Source organism: Mus caroli, unplaced genomic scaffold, assembly GCF_978045245.1.
Source record: "Mus caroli unplaced genomic scaffold, Mus_caroli_1 scaffold_4, whole genome shotgun sequence".
NCBI lineage: Eukaryota > Metazoa > Chordata > Mammalia > Rodentia > Muridae > Mus > Mus caroli.
In genome coordinates, this window is record NW_028227259.1 from 92,827,298 (window position 1) to 92,847,235 (window position 19,938).

The window sequence follows — 19,938 nt, forward strand, 5'->3', positions numbered from 1 at the left end:
TAATACAAAAGTGCCTGGCCAAGTGCTGCTGTGTAAAGACTCATTTACAGAGGTTTCCTAGGAGTTATGTATATGGTATATTTTATTATTCTTCTCTCTTGAAATAAATTACATTTTCTTGGCCCTTCCCATGCAGCTGAAGAATAAATTCATGAAAAAACTGCCCCGTGACGCGGAAGCTTCCAATGTGCTTGTTGGGGAGGTTGACTTCTTGGACACTCCCTTCATTGCCTTTGTTCGCCTACAGCAGGCTGTCATGCTGGGTGCGCTGACTGAGGTCCCTGTGCCCACAAGGTAAGCTGCTTTCCCTCCCACTAGGGTTCACAGGGTGCTTATAGGACAATGCCATCCCACTTAGGTCCAAGAATCAGTGGAGCGAGGGTTCACTCTGCATCAGAGAGCTTTCATTTGAAACAGAGGCTGGCCGACAGGTGTGCTCTTAAATCACATGTTACTTGAATAGTAATAGTAATGGCCGTTATAGTGATTGACTGGCCCATGTGTGCTGGCTTCTTCTTGTGGGTTATTCTTTATAATCATAGGAAAGTCTTTTAGTAAGAAAACTCTAGTAGCTGTATGCAGACACCAAGTTTAAATACCTTGTCCAAAATGGAACAATTAGTAAGTTGTTCAGAGGTCGTAGATGTTTTTATGTCCTCCGTCTTATCAGGAAAGTGTGACTGGGCTCACACATGTAGAAGCACCAACACATGGATGCATACCCATACGTAAGTGAGCATCTTTGTGAAAACTTGGTCATTACTCTAAGCACTTAAAACCATACTCTTTATATTAAGCATGCCATTTTGCCTTCAAAGGAAGTGTTGCTTATGTTACGATCATGTGACACTCTACTGTTCTTGCCCTAGAAGTCATCCTAGAAGCTATCCTGCCAGCTGTCTCTGAAGTTGTACTTAGTGGTTTGGGTGCTCAACTTAGGCACAAGATTAGCAGAAGAGATGCTAATACCCCCCTTAGACATGTGCTGAGAACGAGGCTACAGAAGATTGTACCTTCAGGTTGCCATCAGGAAATTACCAACTGATTTTGGGCAGGAATGTGTTAGCTGTAGAGACCCAGGGTAGAGTTAGGTGACTTCTTTCTTTCTTTCTTTCTTTCTTTCTTTCTTTCTTTCTTTCTTTCTTTCTTTCTTTCTTTCTTTCTTTCTTCTTTTTTTTTTTTAAGTTTTTACATGTGAACAGGAAGGGCTGTAGATCCCTCTGAGTGGACTCAGATGATCTGAGCATGGTTAACCAACCATGACAAGAGTCTCAAGGTTTGTTCTGAGCTGGGTTAGGAAGAAAATGAGAAGCAAATGTCCCAAAGCCCTTTCAGCTCAGCCAGTCTCCCTGATCAGGAAGTCTTCCTCCCACCCATCGTTTTTTAAATACCTGGGACAGACCCTGGGTATGCAGCATTGGAGAGGAGGTGGTCACAACTCTGCAATTAATGGGCTGATTGTGATTGGTGTTTTCTATAACGTTCTGGCGGAGGCTTGCAGTTCTGTCTGAGCAGTCACCTAGCAAGCCGCTGACTCAGGATGGCTGGAGTCCAGCTCGGTGCCCCAGTGGCTTTATTTATGTCTTTGCACTAACTTAACCAGGGCTTGAAAGAGAAAACATGCCGAGAAGTTTTAAAGAAGACTGCTCTTGCGCTTTCATTTTTATTACCTTTTTTTTTTCTGTAGAAGCTACAAATAAAAATTATTTTAAAGGCCCTTTGTTTAAGCAGCGATACACATACAGGAAGCAGGAAACCATGACCATTTGTGTGTCTTTCTTACCATCCCCTCCTGTCTGCCCATTTTTTTCTTCATTTTCTTCTGCACCCGAGGAAAGTATTAATTTAGAGTTGAAATATGGTATCATCTGATGAGCGAGAGGAGTGAAGCCATTTATTTTAGAGCTGGGAAGAGGTGTAATTCAATATCATAAAACAATTTCAGAGCTATAATCTGAACAATATACCCTCCGATATTAATATTGTTCCAGGAGATACTTTATCGGTTTGCTGTCTTCTAGAGCAGGGTAAACTGTAATCACTAGTAGAGAGGCTCCTTAGCTCTGTGTGTGTGTGTGTGTGTCTGTGTGTGTCTATGTGTGTGTAAATATGAGGATATTTACAGTGACTACATCCTATGAAGTCCAATAATAGAAATTGCATGAGGAATGTGTAGTCACCGTGAGCAACCCAGTCTGTACCCGGTGATGGGCTTTAACTTGTACACTGCTCTGTTGCTCTGCGGGCATACTTAAAAAGTCTTTCCATGGTCATGATTTCCCCTTAGATGGAGAGGAGACTTATGCTATGAATGCTGTTATCACTCTTCCTGGGAAACAGTTTTACTATCTTTCCTATCTGGGGACCTCCTCAGAATTCTGGCCCTCAGGTCTCTTTCCTAGCTCAGCTCACAGGCTTCCTTATTTACTTTGTCCATTGCAGCCTCTACTTGTAGCACTGTGGCTATCAATGGCTGGGTAGGTAGGTGTCTGTGTAGGGGTGGGTCTGGCTTTTCATGTCAAAGCAAACACACTAGTTTTTGATGTCTGGTGACTTGATGGGATGTATTTTTAATATTTTTCAGGCACTTTTCTTGCTTTTACCTTATACTCAGTCTCTTACACACACACACACACACATTATATAGTATATATAATATATTATATCTAGTCACACACACACACACATATATATATATAATATATTATATCCAGTCATACACACATGTGTGTGTGTTATATCTAGTCACACACACACATACACACACACACACATATACATATTATATCCAGTCATACACACATATGTGTGTGTATGTGTGTGTATATATATCCCCAGTCACAGATATATACCCCTAGTCACACACACACACACACACACACACACACACACACACACACACACACAATCATATAGTATATATATGATACATTTTTATAACCTATTAGCAGCCTTGGAATGGAGGCAATGGGAAGATTTGCTATTAGCTAGTAGTAGAACTTCACATTTCTGACTCTGTAACCAAAGTTCAGGGGTAACTTAGAGAGGTATCTAGAATGGGTTAAGATAAGACACTTTGGGACGGTAAGAAGCAATAACAAGTGTAAACCAGTTTGTCTCCTTTGGATCTTGATCTAAGGTAAAAGGCTAGGCAGAGAGCTTTAGATTCTTAAGTAGTGCAATATTTCTCTCCAGCATTGCCTATGAGAAGTAGTTTTCACTTAATTATTTAACAACATTACAGTATTTTAGAGGGGTTGAGATAGCATCCCCACTATGGATTGTCTGTCCTTCACTGCGTGTATGGTGGTAGTGATGGTGTGGGGTCCTCATGAGTCTATTGTAGAGGCTACAGCTTAGCTACATCTTCCAAAGCTGCATAATGGGTTGTTTGATTCACCGCTGTTCCAGAGAAGGGGGTAAGGGATGGGTACATGCTGGGGGTTTTCAGGAGACAGTTGGGATCTATCAGGAGGCAGGGGGCGCATCCTTTCTAAACAGACCGGGTGCTTTAGGAAGGCTGACTCCTTTTCTGATAGTGCACTTGTTATGCCTATAATCATCTTGAGAGTGTGAGAGTATAGGCCACTCACTCACTCTGGACATGAATCATCTGGTGTTTCTTTTTGTTGTGAAGTGTGCCAGAGGCATCCTCTGCAGGCATAATTAGTTACTTGACAAAATTCGCACAAGTAGGAAGGGGCCTCCTGGAGACTCTAGAGACAACTAGGAGCCATTCTAAATTCTAACTCTGGCATCGGTAGTTGAGTGTGAGTAGAAGAAACCCAGTAACATGAGCTTGCTTTTCTCCCTTCTGAGTTGTCAACATGGGCTCTTCCCTTCTGGCCACACAAATGCAATGCTCACTAGTAATTCGTTAATAAGGAGAAAGGCTTCCGGGTTAAAAAACAAAACAAAACAAAAAACATCTGTCCATTGGCAAAACCCAGCTTGTATTGTGAAAGAAGATTTCAGTACATTATGAAAGCTGAGCATGGCAGGATGTAGAACCATTGTAAAAGTTGTAACAGCTTTTGCTTCTCTGAGGGTGAAAGGGCAGGGGGTGGGCATTGGGCAGAGAGGGTTTGGCTTTCAGGGTTGTTCCCAGCTGTGGCTTCCTCAGGTCTCCCCTCTCCTCATAGGCATTGCAGTGGTGCTGTGGATTGGAACCTGCTCCAGCCTTCTGTTCCTACCCGTGAAACTCTTAGCTTACAGTGAGACCCTGATGCACACTATGCCCAGTGTTCCTCCTGTGCTACTTTCAGGGAGTAGATCTCTGAAGTGCTCTTAACTGTATTGTTTCTACTTGGCACCTGGTGACATTTCATAATGAAGAAATGTCTTTTTGTCTTAACCAAGATATCTTTCCATCTGGGTTATTGAGCCAATATAATATTTTGCACCCTGACTTATTGTTTTAGTATGTGTTATAGCTATCACTACACTAATTTATCACTTCCGTTCTTTCTTTGGGATTATGGTGCAAAGACCAAACAGTAAATGTTTTATAGAAAATGTATGCCCTTGTGCTAACTTGGTAGCTCCATCACTCTGTTAAAAACGCTTGCCCAGTTACCTCCTCCCTGCCTAGTTCCACGTTTGTAGACTGTTGTCGATCAAGAGTGTTTCCTCACAGAGAACACAATATTCAATTAGGTTTGGTTGCCTTATGTACAACCTGAGAGTGAATCTACGAATCAGTTTTCAGACTGAGCTTTTATAAGCTATATTCACGTGGGGATATTAGAAAGTGGTGGAAGACGCACAAAGTGGCCCTGGCAAGGTGTTAGGGATTGTGTATTATTTGGAAAGTTAATATTTAGATACATCAAAACAATAAAAAGGCCCAGACAAGGGAAATACAGCTCACATATACTAAACAAAGGAGCCACTGTCAAGACAGTTTTCTTCTATGATACCCACATCTGCCTGTTTAGCCTAAAACTGCCATTTCTGCCATGCATGACCCTCTGTAGGCAGGCAAGTAGACTTAGTAAATGTAACCAGTACTAACTTTCCTTAATGCGACTTCACCTTAGTGGCTTTGCATGCATTGTTCTAAGAATAATGAGTGTTCCCTTTAGGACCCACCATGGACTTTGTGCTGCCACCTAGGTTAGTTTATTGTTGTATCCAAGCATCAGTGGAAGTGTTGGGAGAACGAAAGTGTGGCTTTGATAGTAACCGCGTTCTCTCTTGGGCAGGCTTTCAGAATCACCAGTTCTCTTTGCTATGTCCTTCACCGTGACAGCCCTTGACAGTGAGCCTCACCTCCGCTAAGGGACAGGCTCTCAGCAGATACATGCTGGGTGGTTTTATGGTTATTCTGATAATAAGATCTGAATATTCAAACTTTTAAGAACATTAGTTATAGTTTTGATTCCTGATTTTTTTTTTTAAGAAAATCTTTGGAGTAAATTTTACAAATGAAGAAAAAAGTACTTGTACGTTAGGACCATTTTTTGGAGTAGATGGTGACATTCGTTTGCAGAGCTTCTGATGTCAGTCCTTTTCTTTTTAAAGTGAGTTAGGGAACTAAATAAATAGAAGTAAAATTCAGTGAAGTAAACTATTACACGGTTCCTGGTGCCATCAGCTCTTGTCCGTGGCTACATGAGAATCCACAATTCTTTTCCCAAGAGCCATGCATGAAAATGCCTGCTGGATAGGTTTTGTCTGATGAATCACAGCCCCAGCGCATCCGAAGAACAGGTGACACGCCACAGTCATTAAGGGAGGGATGGAATCTGAGATGCCCGTGGACCCACATTCTGCCATTCTGATTGTGTTGTTTTGACACTGCAGGTTCACCCCGAGTGTCACTCATAGCAGCCTCCTGTTCAGCCCCTGAGCTCTGTGCTCAGCCCTGTCCTTTGCTAGACACAAACCTTGAGCTCACCTACCATCTTCTCCACCCCCAGATTCCTCGCTGTTGAACAGGGTGAGCTCTGTTTTGCAGAAGGCTGTGTGGGAATCTGAATAAGGCGACAGGTGTGCTTTGCAGGCTCTCTGAAGCCGTGCAGACATATGATGCTCTTGTGTGTGTGGTCTTTCTTTTCTCCCTGTTAGGTAATGCATGAGCAACGGGGAAGCAGGGATTCACCCAGTGTTACCTTTTGTACATCTTTCTTACTTATCAGGCTCTGTCTTCCTTAGTGGAGACACAGCTTCTCCTTCATGGTGAGAGATGGAAATCGTCCAAAACGACCAGCTCATCATTGATTATAGTTCATCATTGATTATATCAGGATGTATTTGCTCTGGAGCAATGCTCTTTACATTATCAAGAAAATAAGTTCAGAAAAGGAAATGAGGATACTCATAAGGGCTTTTCACTGTCTGTGAATGGTACTTAAGTTTTTTATGTCTCTCATGCTTCTCGCACCTTCCTATCCGCGTGTGCATCACGTGTGAAGGTTTGGTTTTCGCTGAATCCCACTCAGCTGAATAGCAGCAGTGTTTCCTAAAAATATGGAGACGAGCGGTTGTCACTGCCCATACTAGGTACTGGGAAGTCAGAGAAATCAGAAAATGTACTAAGTCCTTGCAGTCAATGTCAGCAATGTCACAGTTGCACCACAGATTCCAAAGTTAGTAGAAATGAAGACAAAGAAAAGTTTAACACAGAGCGATCAACAGTTTGTGAAATGGATAAGTAACTCTTCCTGCTCAATGAAGAAGGCTCTTGGGTTTCTCCCTCAGTTAAACCTTGTGATGGTGTTAAGGAATATCTTTTTGTAATCCCTTAGAATTACATCTTTCTTCAGTGTAAAGGTGAGTTCTAGGGCCTGGGAAGAATGCTCAGACCAGCTAGTGCTGCTTCCCAAATGTGAGGGTCTAAGTTCTCTAATATCCATGTAATAAACTGGGTGCAGCGGTATGTGCCTGTAATCCCACCACTAAACAGGCAAAAGCAGGAGGATCCCTGGGGATTGCTAGTCTGGCTACATCTGTAAGGTCCAGGTAAAATGTGAAAGGCCATCCCAAAACCTAAGGGGAAGCGCTATTCGGGAAGACACCTGACCTGTGACCTCCACGTGCACATGAATTCACACTCATGCACACACACACACACACACACACACACACACACACACACACACACACTAAAGTCGATCTCTAGAACCATCGTGATGAATCAGGATAACGATTTCTCAGTTTGACCAAATGTGTATTACAATTTTTGCTTCTCTCCTTCTCCATTAGGTTCTTGTTCATTCTCTTAGGTCCAAAGGGGAAAGCCAAGTCCTACCATGAGATTGGAAGAGCCATCGCCACCTTGATGTCTGACGAGGTAGGGGAGCTGGGTGGATGTGTGGTTATCTTATTTATGTTGATCTAAACTGTGAATTGACTGTTAGGTTTTTTGTTTGTTTGTTTTGTTTTTGTTTTTGTTTTTTCTGTTAGACTTATATGGCTATGAGGTACTTCACATAATAACATACAATCATTCTTAGGTCATTCTTTTTTAGGTAGGACAGCTTCCCAAAAGTGTAAGGCACATGTTTTGGTTTTGTGTTAGGTTCTAAAAATATATAGTAATAAATACATTTCCATTTTTCCTAAGCAAAAGTATCTATAAAATATTCTAAATTTCTTAAAAATCTGAACTAAATGAATTACATATAGTTTTGCTCTTTACAGGTTACTATGTGAAATTTTAATTCAGTTATACACTTTGGAATGATCTGAGACACAGTAGGCAGTGATGATTAACAACAATTGATTATATGTTGCAAAAATAACTAATAAAGAGGATTTTGAATGTTCTCAACACCAACAGATTGTTACTGTCTAAAATGACCAGTGTGCAATTGCCTTGATATGGTCCTTATGTATTTTCAGTTGTTAAAACTGATGTTTAAATATTGCTGGACAAGCTCAAGGTTATTCTATTAACTTTATCTCTTAAAATAATTGATCACATCTCTGAACTCATATGTCCGAATATTATTTGAGAAATGATGAGTTTTATCAAACAATGCATAATAAAGCAGATGATAGATAATTTTTAGCTATCAGAATGTATTTGTTTTTATGGCTTGTATTTTCTGGGGAGGCACAGTGTACATCTGTGGTACATTAGATACTGTTTCTAGCTAGTGCTTTAGAGTTGACATCTTATCCACGTGTACAGTAGCTTTTCTATCAGTAAGCATATTTAATTTAGTTATGATCAAATTCTGAACTAGTCTATGGTAGAAGAAATGCCACTGAAGTACAGGGACATCAGCTGCTCTCTTGGCGTTCTGCATCACTGTGTCTCAGAGTGCTGTTTGTACCATGGCTTCGTTTGTCAGTCTTCCCTGTCAAGTGTAGAACTGGAGGTTCTTTCCCCTGTGGAATAAAGGACAGCGCTGCCATTCTATTCCAGGGAACATTTATTTCCCTCATTTCAGTTGGGTAATTTGTTTAATTATGTGTATTGATAGCTTTTTTTTTTCTTTTAAAATTCATTTCTAATATAAAGTAAGAATGCTTTAGAGTGCCTGTGATGGGTGCAGAGTGGTCCTCTGATGTCGACAAGGGCTTCTTTCAACAGGTACTTTACAGGTTTCCTTCTCTTACATCTCATTGGTTGACAGTGCCGATATGTATTGATGATTCTCTATATCTGCCAGAGAGAATGAGCCAGGAGACGGCGTGTGTGCTGCAGAGGGAGTAGTTGTCCTGTGTGTTGCCTCTTCCTCAAACCCAGAACCCCCAAACCAGTGCTAATTGCCTGATAACACCTAAAAGTGATATTCTAGGAGAAGAGATATAGTAGAAAGACTTAGCATAAGTTCAGGGTGTTGAACAGGAGGGGCAACATTCTCTTCTGGATAAGAAAAAGAAATAAACTTATAAAGATAAAAGGCTTGACTTTGTGAAGACCTTCAGATTGGCTCAGAAGAATGGGGCACTGAAGAAAAGGATTGTATGGCATTCTGAAACCTCTCCTTTGACATGGATAAAAGACATGGCGGCTTTGCTGTCTGCCTCAGTTGCTTCTGTTGCTGTGTTAAAACACCATGACTAAGGCAACTTATAGGAAAATGGACACATTTACTTAGGTTCATAACTCCATAGGGATAAGAGTCCATCACCACCACAGTGGGGAGGAGGCACCGTGGCAGGCGGCAGGCCGCAGGCAGTGGTGGCAGGCATGGCCGAAGATGCAGGGAGCTAAGGTCTCACATCATCAACCTCAAGCACAATGTAGAGGGAAAAAAGTGAAGCGTAGAGTGGGGCTTTAAGCTCACAGTCTGCACCCTGTGACATACTCCCTCCAGGAAGGCTATGCTTCCTACTTCCCTAAACTGGAACTGCGACCCACTGGAGACTGAGTGCTCAAATGCACAAGACATTTCTCATTTAGACCCTGTCTTGCCTTTGATGAATTATCTTGCTAAAATGAAGACATGTGAGCACTAATTTCAACCCCTGTCCTTTCTGCTGATATAACTCTGGCTTTCTTCTTTGATTTTTGAATAACTCCCATTGTTAGAGGACTGCAGTGTGTGTGTGTGTGTGTGTGTGTGTGTGTGTGTGTGTGTGTGTGTAGGTGCACATACTATGGCACACACGTAAAGGTCAGATGACAACTTGCAGGAGTTGCTTCTGTCCTTCAGCAGCACAGAGGTTCCTTATCCTGACTTAATAGTCAGTGTGCACTTGTTCTCACACTAATATTTAATTCCGAGACTAGTTTTCAGTAAAGATCTTGAAAACATTTTTCAGCTGGCTCTTACTGCGACTGTGAGAATTTGGATGGGAACCCATCCTTAAAATTCCATCTCTTCAAGCCTTTACTTAGATTTTGAGATCATAACCTGTACCCCTCAGTACACTGAATAGGGAGGAAGATGAGCGAGCGGCTATGGGAGTGTCAGGGCACACCATGGGTGTGTTGCTCAGCTGTGATGTGTTGTGAGGCATTCAGAAAGTTGGCTCGTTGGCTAAGCACTTCTCTCGCTGTTCAGGTGTTCCACGACATCGCTTACAAAGCAAAAGACAGACACGACCTGATTGCTGGCATTGATGAGTTCTTAGATGAAGTCATTGTCCTTCCACCTGGGGAATGGGACCCCGCAATCAGAATAGAGCCTCCAAAGAGTCTCCCATCATCTGACAAAAGGTAAGTTGCGATGCACTTGGCAGTATTCGGGGAGTGTCAAGCCCCTGACGAGGTTGCATTTCAGAAAATAAGTAGAGCCAGGTTATGTTGTGATTGTCCTTGATTCCATGGATATTTTGCCTCAGATGAGTTGGTGTGTCTTAGCGTAACATTCACTTGGCACTGTAAAATAAGTGTTATGTGCTCTGATGCACCTTAATAATTGCACGTAGCTCATAATGTTAGAAAGTGTCACCACTGTTCTTTGGGGATGCTTAGGGGACATTCTGCCTGTGTCTGTGGAAAGATCACTTTACTCAAGAAGAGCCCTTTAGGCTAAGCAGGTTAAACAGTCTAGTACAGTAGTTGAGGAGAAACTGGGTCCTGAAAATCTGTTATTCCCCAGGCGGAACCGTTTCATTCCTCTTCATTCCTATAAGTGTGCAATAAGTTAAACTCTTTGTTGACCCAGCCATCTGTCTTTCCACTAGATAGAACACTGTAAGAATTACCTGTTAGCAAAAAATAAGAAATCATGGTTGTTTTCTGAGAAGGCTTCATTCTCTGCCTTTAAAAGCACACCTACAGCCATGAAAGCAAATGTGCACAATAAACTAATGCCTACTTGCACCCTGTTGTCTTGCTCAGAAAGAATATGTATTCAGGTGGAGAGAATGTTCAGATGAATGGGGACACACCTCATGATGGAGGCCACGGAGGAGGAGGACACGGTGACTGTGAAGAACTACAGAGAACTGGCCGGTAACTGCAGGAACCTTTTGCCATTCATGATAAGGTTTTCCTTAGATCTAAATTTCCCTTCCTTGTTCTCAATTCACTTTCAGTGTTTTCTTTGCTGGTTTGTTCCATTGGTCAGCGAACGAATATTTATAGCACATCTGTTAGTCAAGGTCACTGGGAATAGAGCAGTATATGAATGCCTTGCCCATCCGGGCCTCATTTTGTAGAGATGGGGGAGGAATCTTAAACAAATAAATGAATGCACCAATGGGTTTATGAGGGAAATGAAAGGAAAAAAGTAGGCACTTTGGTGATGAATAGTAGTATAGTTTTAGACAGAGAGATCTGAGTGGACCCTGTACATAAAGGAAACATTCAAAGGAAGTCCTGAAGGGTGAATTAGGGACAGAGGCCTAGAGCGCCCGGGAGACTGACATCCGGGCAGTGTGGCCAACAGAGCCACTGATAGGATGATACAGAGAGGGCTAAGTTTATGTGAGTGAGAACGGGATGACTGAAGATTGAATAGGTATCCTGTGTGGCTTTCATGGTACCATCCCTTCCATGAACACTTACTCCAAAGTGTGTCACGTGGAAAGGGATGGTGTGCAGGCCACTGCCCTGTCTCAGTGTCAACAATTCTGATTCCCAAGAACCTTTCAGTTACCTTTTTACTGTGATCATCGATTCTCTATTATAAGATGATTTGGGAGGGTGGGGAAGGTTAAGTGAAATTGTTAATATGAGACTCATCTCAGGAAGATGTAGAAGTTACTGCAGATCTTTAAAAATATAAAAATATGACATTTTAATATGTGATTGAATATGATTGAAATGAAATTATTTCCTTCTGCTGGTCACCCACTTCAGTTTCTCCTCTAAAGTAAAAAAGAAATTGTTTCCTTTCCTCTGACTAAAACCCTCCCCACCTTCTGTATTAATTAATGATGGGATAGAGTCTAGAACTCCGTCTTTGGTCATCATGCAAACATTATAAAGGGTACGAAGACCAATCTGAGGGCATTAGCCACTTATTCAGTGTGGCCTCTGAATGTAGTCAAAAGACAAGATGAAGATGACATGTACGAGGCCAGTGGCAGCTTAACATGGCATTTTGTTTTACAGTATACTTTTACAAGTAGAAGGAATATTAACTAAAGCAACAATAAAAGGTATGGTACTGCAAATACATGAGCTGGTAGCAGAGCTATGCATGTGTGTAATCATATGCTTTTACATAGCTCCCAGTCAAAGAGGTTTACTTATGCCAGCACATCACCATGATATACAGGGAGAGAATTGTACCAGAGAATATTGCCATATCTGATGATGCTTCTTTGTGATAGTATCATTTTAGGTCCTGTGAGGCCACAAACACACACATGGTCCATTACTAACCTTGCTGTCATGATGTAGTGCGTGGCTACAGTTCTTTATAAATTATTTTCACTAGGGAAACCATTGTCACATTCTCTTTACGGGCCAGATATGAGCTGTGGAATTGCATCCGACTGTCCTTTCCTTCTTCCATCTCTCTCCTTTCCACACTCATTTAGTAGGTGCACAACCCTCTGTGTATCACAGGTACTGAAGTGGGATGCTCAGCTTGGCTGAGGCTGAGATGTCAGGGTATAGAAAGGGGCACTTTGGAGAAGGCTGGCTCAAGATTTTCTCTTAGAAGTAAAGTAGGCTGGTGCTTGGGTTCAGCCTGAACCTTTGTCTATCACACACCTTCATGCCTTCTTCACTTTGTGCCTTTGGGTCCTTATTCCAAATTCTGATTCTCAGAGGCCCACTCTTGCTATCTATCTGTAATTTTTTCACTGCGTCTTCTCTAGAACGATGTAATTACCACCTCCACTTAAATTTTCCATGATTTTTACTTACGTACCATCCTGTCTATCCGGTTTCCCAGAAGTAAACCCCATGGTGTCAGAACTTCAGAGCCTGTGTGGTTCAATGCTGTTTCCCCAGGACACGGAATAATAAGAGAGGGTGTGGGCCTCACGGGTCTCATCCTTACAGCGTAGGGTGAAATGACATTGCGACATCGTCTTAAGGGGCTTTACTTAAAATGTGATGTACTTGGATGTTTGCTTTTGGAGAATGGAAAAATTGTAATTTATCTACTCAGTGCTCTCATCTAAAGACCAACTAGACAATCTTTGGGAAACGTTGGGCCTATTCTAGCAACTGAAAAATAAAAAAGGACAAAGGAGAATATAATATTTCTTCACATTTTTTTTCTGTCTCATCTAAACGAGAATGTCTTAAATAGTATCTGGTCATTGACTCAAGCACTTTACGTCCAACATCTTCGTGGTTTAGTGAATTATGTCTTGATGCAGTTGATGACGGTTTATCTTACCCTTGCTCACATGTTTGCTCTCTCCCTGCCCAGGTTCTGCGGTGGATTAATTAAGGACATAAAGAGGAAAGCACCATTTTTTGCCAGTGACTTCTATGATGCTTTAAACATTCAGGCTCTCTCGGCGATTCTCTTCATTTACCTGGCAACCGTAACCAACGCCATCACTTTTGGAGGCCTGCTCGGGGACGCCACCGACAACATGCAGGTGGGTCTGATTTGAGAGAGGACGCGAATAGTCCAGCGCAGACGGTCCTCCTCACCCCTGCCGCTCGGCGAGGAGCAGATGGCCCTTCAGTTACTCAGCGTGACTGTCTTTCTTTTGCTGGATGCTGCACTTTACTTTGCTTCTGGCTCGCTGCTGTATTTCCAGCATGTTAGTAATTACAAAAATAGCTTGATGAAATCTGGCTTGAGTCACAAGTGGGGAAAGAAGGGGAGGAAATGCGGTTCTATAATTCTATTTGGGCAGAAGCGTCTCAGCTGCTTGGATCCTGTGTGGTGGACTGGGTTTGGAGCTTCCAGGATCTGGAGTGCATGGGCCGTATTTGGTTTTCACTTGCTGATCACACTCTTTGGGGGACGTGTGCTTACCTGACTCTTTGTCCTTGTTCCAAGAAGAGCAAATGCACACATGAAGCAATGGGGTGGTCTGCTCAAGGCTGGATTGGCATGTCTGCCGGTAGAATTCAGCTTTAGTGAATCCCAGCTGAAGTTGTGTCTTCTGTTCCTGGACCAGCTCCCCTTGAGCTGTAAAGGACCTGGCTGGGTTAATGTTCTAATGTTAATCACAACCACAGTTGGTTGGTTACTGGGGAGGTGGTGTTTGCTATCCTTTCACATCAATAATAGCCATGGTTTTCATAATAGAAAAGATGTCATATGCTCCCCCCACCCCTACCCCACCCCATCCCGGATCAATTAGAACAACCTGTGGAAATGACTTAAAGTTGATCATGGCATTAGAAACAGTAGGGGTTGTACTCAGTACTGAATACACAGTGAATGGAGCTGAACGTGAGTTGAAGCACTTTCGAACTCTGTCTTTCCACTCACGTCCCATCAGTGTCCAACCCATGAGGTATTCACACAGCCTACCAGCCAGCATCTTAGTTTGTGAATGCAGCTAATTCCCCCAAATGACTTCTGTTACATTCCTACTTTGCCTCTAGTTATCCATCTATGCTCTCGATTCCTTTCTAAACGCAAAGATAAGATAGAGAGAGTAACATTTTTCGTGGTACCAGGTACTAAGGGGTAAGTTTCACAGTCATATGAGTGTGCCTGTCCATTATATGAAGCTGCCCTTCATGCATGTGGCAGTTACGGACTCAGCTGAGTGATTCTTCCTTTGGTTCCTCCTACACATTACAGTGTGATGCCACCCGAGCTTGAAGTTGTCTAACGGTTTCCACTCACATAGTGCCTAGGCCTGAGTGACTGGAACAGCTGAGTTCTAGGGACACTCCTTGTGGCATCTCCACAAGACTAGCTTGGGCTTCCTCACAGTATGGCCACCCTTAAAAGCTGCAGCTTCAGGAAAAGAGGTGCCCACCATTTATTTTTTATATCATGTGGTTGTAGTCCTATCATTGCTTGGTTTTCTGACTTTCACAGATGCACTGAAAATTCAAACTCTCCGTGAGAGCTTTTAGCTCTTAAATATTACTACTGATTAGCATTTTGCTGATCAAAGACCATGAATCTCCATGACACCCCTGGGCATGGTTTGCAGAGACCAAGTGTGTTTTGTTGCCACCCCTGCCGTGGATGTCCTCCTTCATAAGGCAAGGTGAAACTGTAACAGTAATACAGTGTTTATAAACACTGGCCTAGATGCCAGCGCGGCAGCAGTCCCTCATCCAGGTTACAACAGGATGCTCACTAAGTTAGATCATTTAGGAAACCAGCTGGAAAAAAAACCATTGAGGAAACACCTTGAGGCCCGCATAAAACTAGCACTTGCAGCCGTCCTAGGAAATCAAAGACATCTATGGCATTTAAAGAATGTTTTTGTAGGGGCTTTTGCTGTTTATTAAAAGCTTTGTTATATAAATAAATATTTCAGTATTGAACACCTATCAGATTGTTGTATTTACTTTCTTTCTTTCTTTGCTTTTAATCATGCTTATTCTTGAGAATTTCGAACGTGCTTACACTGTATTTTAATTGTATGCGTCCCTTCCTCCTCTCAGCTTCTCCCAGATTCGCTGCTGCTATCCACCTGCAACCTCCCAACTCCATGACATCTTTTGAAAATAACCTTGTAAATCCAGTTTGTACTGACCATATACCCAAGGGTTCGGGCCACCCACTGAAGCATGGTTGGCCACTTCCTTAAACTTAACTGATTCTTCTTACCCCAGAAGCCATCGCCTTGTCAGTAACTCCTCAGATGGAGCCTCTTGAGCGAGCCTGTCTCCATGATAGCCTGCTGAATGGCTTGATCTAATGCAAGCATTGAGCAGGCAACCACAGCTGCTGTGGGTTCAAGAGTCGAGCCATCCTCTCGTTTTCAGAGGACTCTGTTTCACTCCAGTTCTTCAACCTCTGGCTGAGAGTTTTTCTTCCTCTCCTGGATGATGTTCAAGCTGTTTTGGGGGAAAGGTTATGCATTGTTAAATACAGTGTTAAAATACAGTGTTAATGACTAGGCACTCCCTAGACACCTTTGACCTGTTGTGAGTCTCTATGTTGATTACTGTCCACCAAATACAGAGGCTTGTCTGATGATGTTTGAGGGATGCACTTAAGGACAAAACCAACAAAACCAATTTTTGTTAGGAGATACAGAGGTGTGCTCATGCAGAGACATCTAAACTAAACTAATTTCTGTTTGTGGTTATTCTTCTTCTCATGGAAAGAGTGGCAGTGTAATCTTCCTAGATGTGCATTTAATGCCTCTTTGAAATATAATCTTTACCATCTTGTCAGATTTAGTTGTATGGATTTTTGAGAGAGAGAGAGAGAGAGAGAGAGAGAGAGAGAGAGAGAGAGAATGTGTGTAATATGTGTAATGTGTGTATAGTTTGATTCAGGGCCTTCAACACGCTGGGCATCTTAGTTAGGGTTTCTATTTCTGTGATGAAATAACATGACTAAAGAAGTGCAAGGAGGAAAGGGTTTATGTGGCTTACACTTCCACATTACTGATCATCACCAAAGGAAGATGACAGGAACTCAAACAAGGCAGGAACCTGATGACAGGAGCTGATACAGTGGCCATGACATAGTGCTGGTTACTAGCTTGCTACTGTTGGCTTGCTCATAGAACCCAGGACCACTAGCCCAGGGGTTGTGCTACCACAATAGATGGGACCTCCCCCATCAATCACTAATTTAAAAAAGGTCCTACAGGCTTGCCTACAGTCAGGTCTTATGGTGGCATTTTCTTAGTTGAAGTTTCCTCCTCTCAGATGACTTTGCTTGTGTGAAGTTGATTAAAAAACCTATCCCGTACACTGGGCAAGTGCTCTAGGACTTAGCCAAATCTCCACCCCAGATTTAGCTTTAGAATGGAGCATCTAAGAACAGAGGAGAAGTTTGGACAAGTTTGTTTTGGTAACATTTGTATGAATCGGTTTCTATTTGAATGAGTCCCTGGGGTAGTAGACTTTGTTGTATAATATAAATAGGTATGATGGGAATTTTTCCCCACTGTATATTGTCTGGGTAATTCCTGGCTATGTTCTGGTTCTGAAGATGCCAGGGGATGTATGAAGGGGTTAGAGCTTCAGTCTGTTAAACAATGCTCCTGAATATTAGGCTGGACAGTTGATGACTCAAAGCCATACAGACACATGAGGATATTTTTAGACATACTTTGTTATTACTTTATAATCATCATTGATAATTCTGTTGAAACTTAATATAGGTAGAATTCTAAAGTTTTTTTGTGAGTGAAATTACCGAAACATACTTCACTTCTCTTGCATAATGAAGCTTTTCCTCCTTAAAAGCTACCCTGGCAAAGTCCTTCTCCTAGAAGGCTTGCAGGAGCCAAAGTTTGTAGCAGAAACACTGAAAAGAGAGCGTAGAAAATGAGTGGAACGTTAATAAATAGTTTTTGTGTGAGTGTGTTTTAAGAACTAGAGAGTGAGCTGATTTGACACGTGGAAACTATCTCATGTATTGCATCTTACCTGATGAATGTTTATCCCTTAGGCAGGAGCCTTTTTGACTTGTCACTGGGACAACAACATATTTTGTGGATTTGATGATACATCTCAGGTCATTTTTATAGGTATATGACAGACATTAATTTATGTCTTTGCAAATGTTTATGGAGTACCTAACATGTATTAGACAGATAGAGTTTTATGTGCTGGAGGTAGAGAGCGGCGAGTCAAGTAGCTAAGAACCCTAGGGGGGTGGGATTTATATTTAGAAGACTTACAGAAGCAACCTTTTTCTGAGTCCCTACAAGGTACCAGTATGGTAGGTAATACCTCCAATTACCTTTCTAAACGCATACTCCAGAAAGCACTGGGCAAACTTGAGTGTCTGCAATTATATCCCATCCTTCACAAATAAGGCAACAGGTTAGTCGCCATAACACAAGCAGCTCAATGAGTCAACTGAGAATAACATCCTTGCTTCTAAAGGCTGACTGCTCAGAGATGGTTTGGCTAGGGCCTTTATTGTCAGGCTACAAATAGACATGGGTGCTGGGGAGAAGCATGTTGTGCAAACACAGATGACTCACTGTGTGACTGTTGTCTAAGCGTATGCTCCTGCCAGCTTCTGTTCAAGAGGACTGGCCTGCTTGAAGACAAGAATTTGCTTTCAAGCATTAATTTTAGGACATGGTATCTATCTATCTATCTATCTATCTATCTATCTATCTATCTATCTATCTTTCTATCATCTATCTATCTATCTATCTATCTATCTATCTATCTATCTATCTATCTATCATCTATCTATCCATCCATCATCTATCTATCCATCATCTATCCATCCATTATCTATCTATCTAATCTATCTATCTATCTATCTATCTATCTATCTATCTATCTATCTATCTATCATCTAGCTACCATCATCTATCATCTCTATAATGTCTTTTATGAAATATATGTGTATCTTATCTATTTATATGCTTGTACATATGATTGTGCTTTTGTGTGTGCATGCATTTGTGGAAACAGATCATCTTGAAGTGGCAAAGACCATTTCTCATAGAACTGTGTTCAGAATAAAGCAGTTGAGGCTATAGTTGCTGACAGTTTGATAAAATTGTAATGCCAGCACAAATAACTCTGTGCCTTCCCCAATGTTAGCAGATATATTTTGTCAATCAGGAAACCCTTAGAAGATGCTGGGGCTTACCAAGAGGACATGTACAAATTTCGTATATAAATAAGTGTGGGCAGTATAATTTAGCTTGGGTTTCTTGGAGCAACTGAACTATGTTGCCAAGGGTCAACCTTACATTCCTGTAGAACCCAACCTCAACTTGTGCCCATTTCTCTTTATTAGAGTATAGAGGACTGTCAGTTCCTCACGTTTGAGAATGGTGCATCACTTATCCCTCTGGGTAAATCCCATCCAGTTGATTCTTGACTTTCATTGCCATATAGTAAGGAAATGGTTTTTGGCCTCACTGTTCTGAAATCTTATCCCCTCCATAATTAAACCATGACACCATTCATGCTATCATATTTACATTCTTGGTTACCAAACAAGTATATTTCTCTGCTTATTTAGATACTTAAAATTTGTCTTTAGTGTATATAGACTCCTGACGGCAACCTTGGGCCCCCCACATGTGTATATACATAAACACATGCACACTCCATATATATATATATATATATATATATATATATATATATATATATACAGTCCACTATTTATTACAGTTAAGCATTTTTCATTTTCAGAGCTATTATATGGAGTTGGGCCTGATGGCACAGGGATGTGATTCTAGCTACTCAGGAGGCTGAGGCAGGAGGATTTCAAGTTCAAGGACAGCTTGAGCAACTTAATAAGACTCTACCTTAAAATAAAAGTAAACGAAGAATTGAAGAAATAATTCGGTGGTAGAGCACTTGATTAACGTTGGAGAAAGCCCTAGGCTCAGTTGGTAGTCCTATAAAGAAAATACTTCTTTGCTAACACAATGAGTAATCACTTAGATTTTGAGGAGGGTGTTAGGGTAAGGAATCTTCGAGGAGGCTTGGTGGCAGGCCCTGTGTTATTTAAGAATTGTTCTTCTCTAGCATACAGAGAACATATTTTAATGGAAGTGTACATTTGATTGTGAATGACTAAGCATAGTCTAGAGTGAAGACTGAGTGAAGAAAGCCATCTTCATTTTTTTTCCAGGAGTAAATATAATCCTATTTTCACAAACCTTTTAGCAAAAGAGTGCAGTAAGATTTTTAGCATTCTGTGAAATTCGTGATATTTATGGAGCCTAACAGAGCACATTTTAAGAGAACTTGTCTCATAATAAGGAACATTTTTAGCTGGCATCTCCAAATTTGAGGCTTTATTTTAACATTCTGCTGTGCTGAGAGATTTTCACCAATCTGCTCAAGTTGGAAAAGTGTCCTTTCTGTGTCGGTGAGAAAGGTGCTTCTTTGCACTGCCTGTCATGCATAGCTTGCAGCAGCGGGATTGGCAGGAACTGATAATTTACGGAGAAATAGACAATAATATTAGGATGTCTGACTGTTGCTCTTTGGCACTGAAATGCTTTTCCTTGAGAAGTAGGAAACACAAAAAC

General features: G+C 41.6%; 1 protein-coding gene across 6 annotated transcripts in view; it reads left to right on the forward strand.

Moving 5' to 3' along the window:
• Slc4a4 (solute carrier family 4 member 4) overlaps nucleotides 1-19,938 on the forward strand; it is a 416,646-nt gene that overhangs the window by 299,645 nt on the left and 97,063 nt on the right. For all 6 annotated transcript variants that reach the window (XM_085836838.1, XM_085836839.1, XM_085836841.1 and 3 more), the window contains 5 exons: nucleotides 137-294; nucleotides 7,207-7,294; nucleotides 9,963-10,117; nucleotides 10,745-10,858; nucleotides 13,239-13,413. In XM_085836838.1, the coding sequence (XP_085692964.1) occupies nucleotides 137-294; nucleotides 7,207-7,294; nucleotides 9,963-10,117; nucleotides 10,745-10,858; nucleotides 13,239-13,413 (690 nt within the window). The remainder of the gene's footprint in view (nucleotides 1-136; nucleotides 295-7,206; nucleotides 7,295-9,962; nucleotides 10,118-10,744; nucleotides 10,859-13,238; nucleotides 13,414-19,938) is intronic.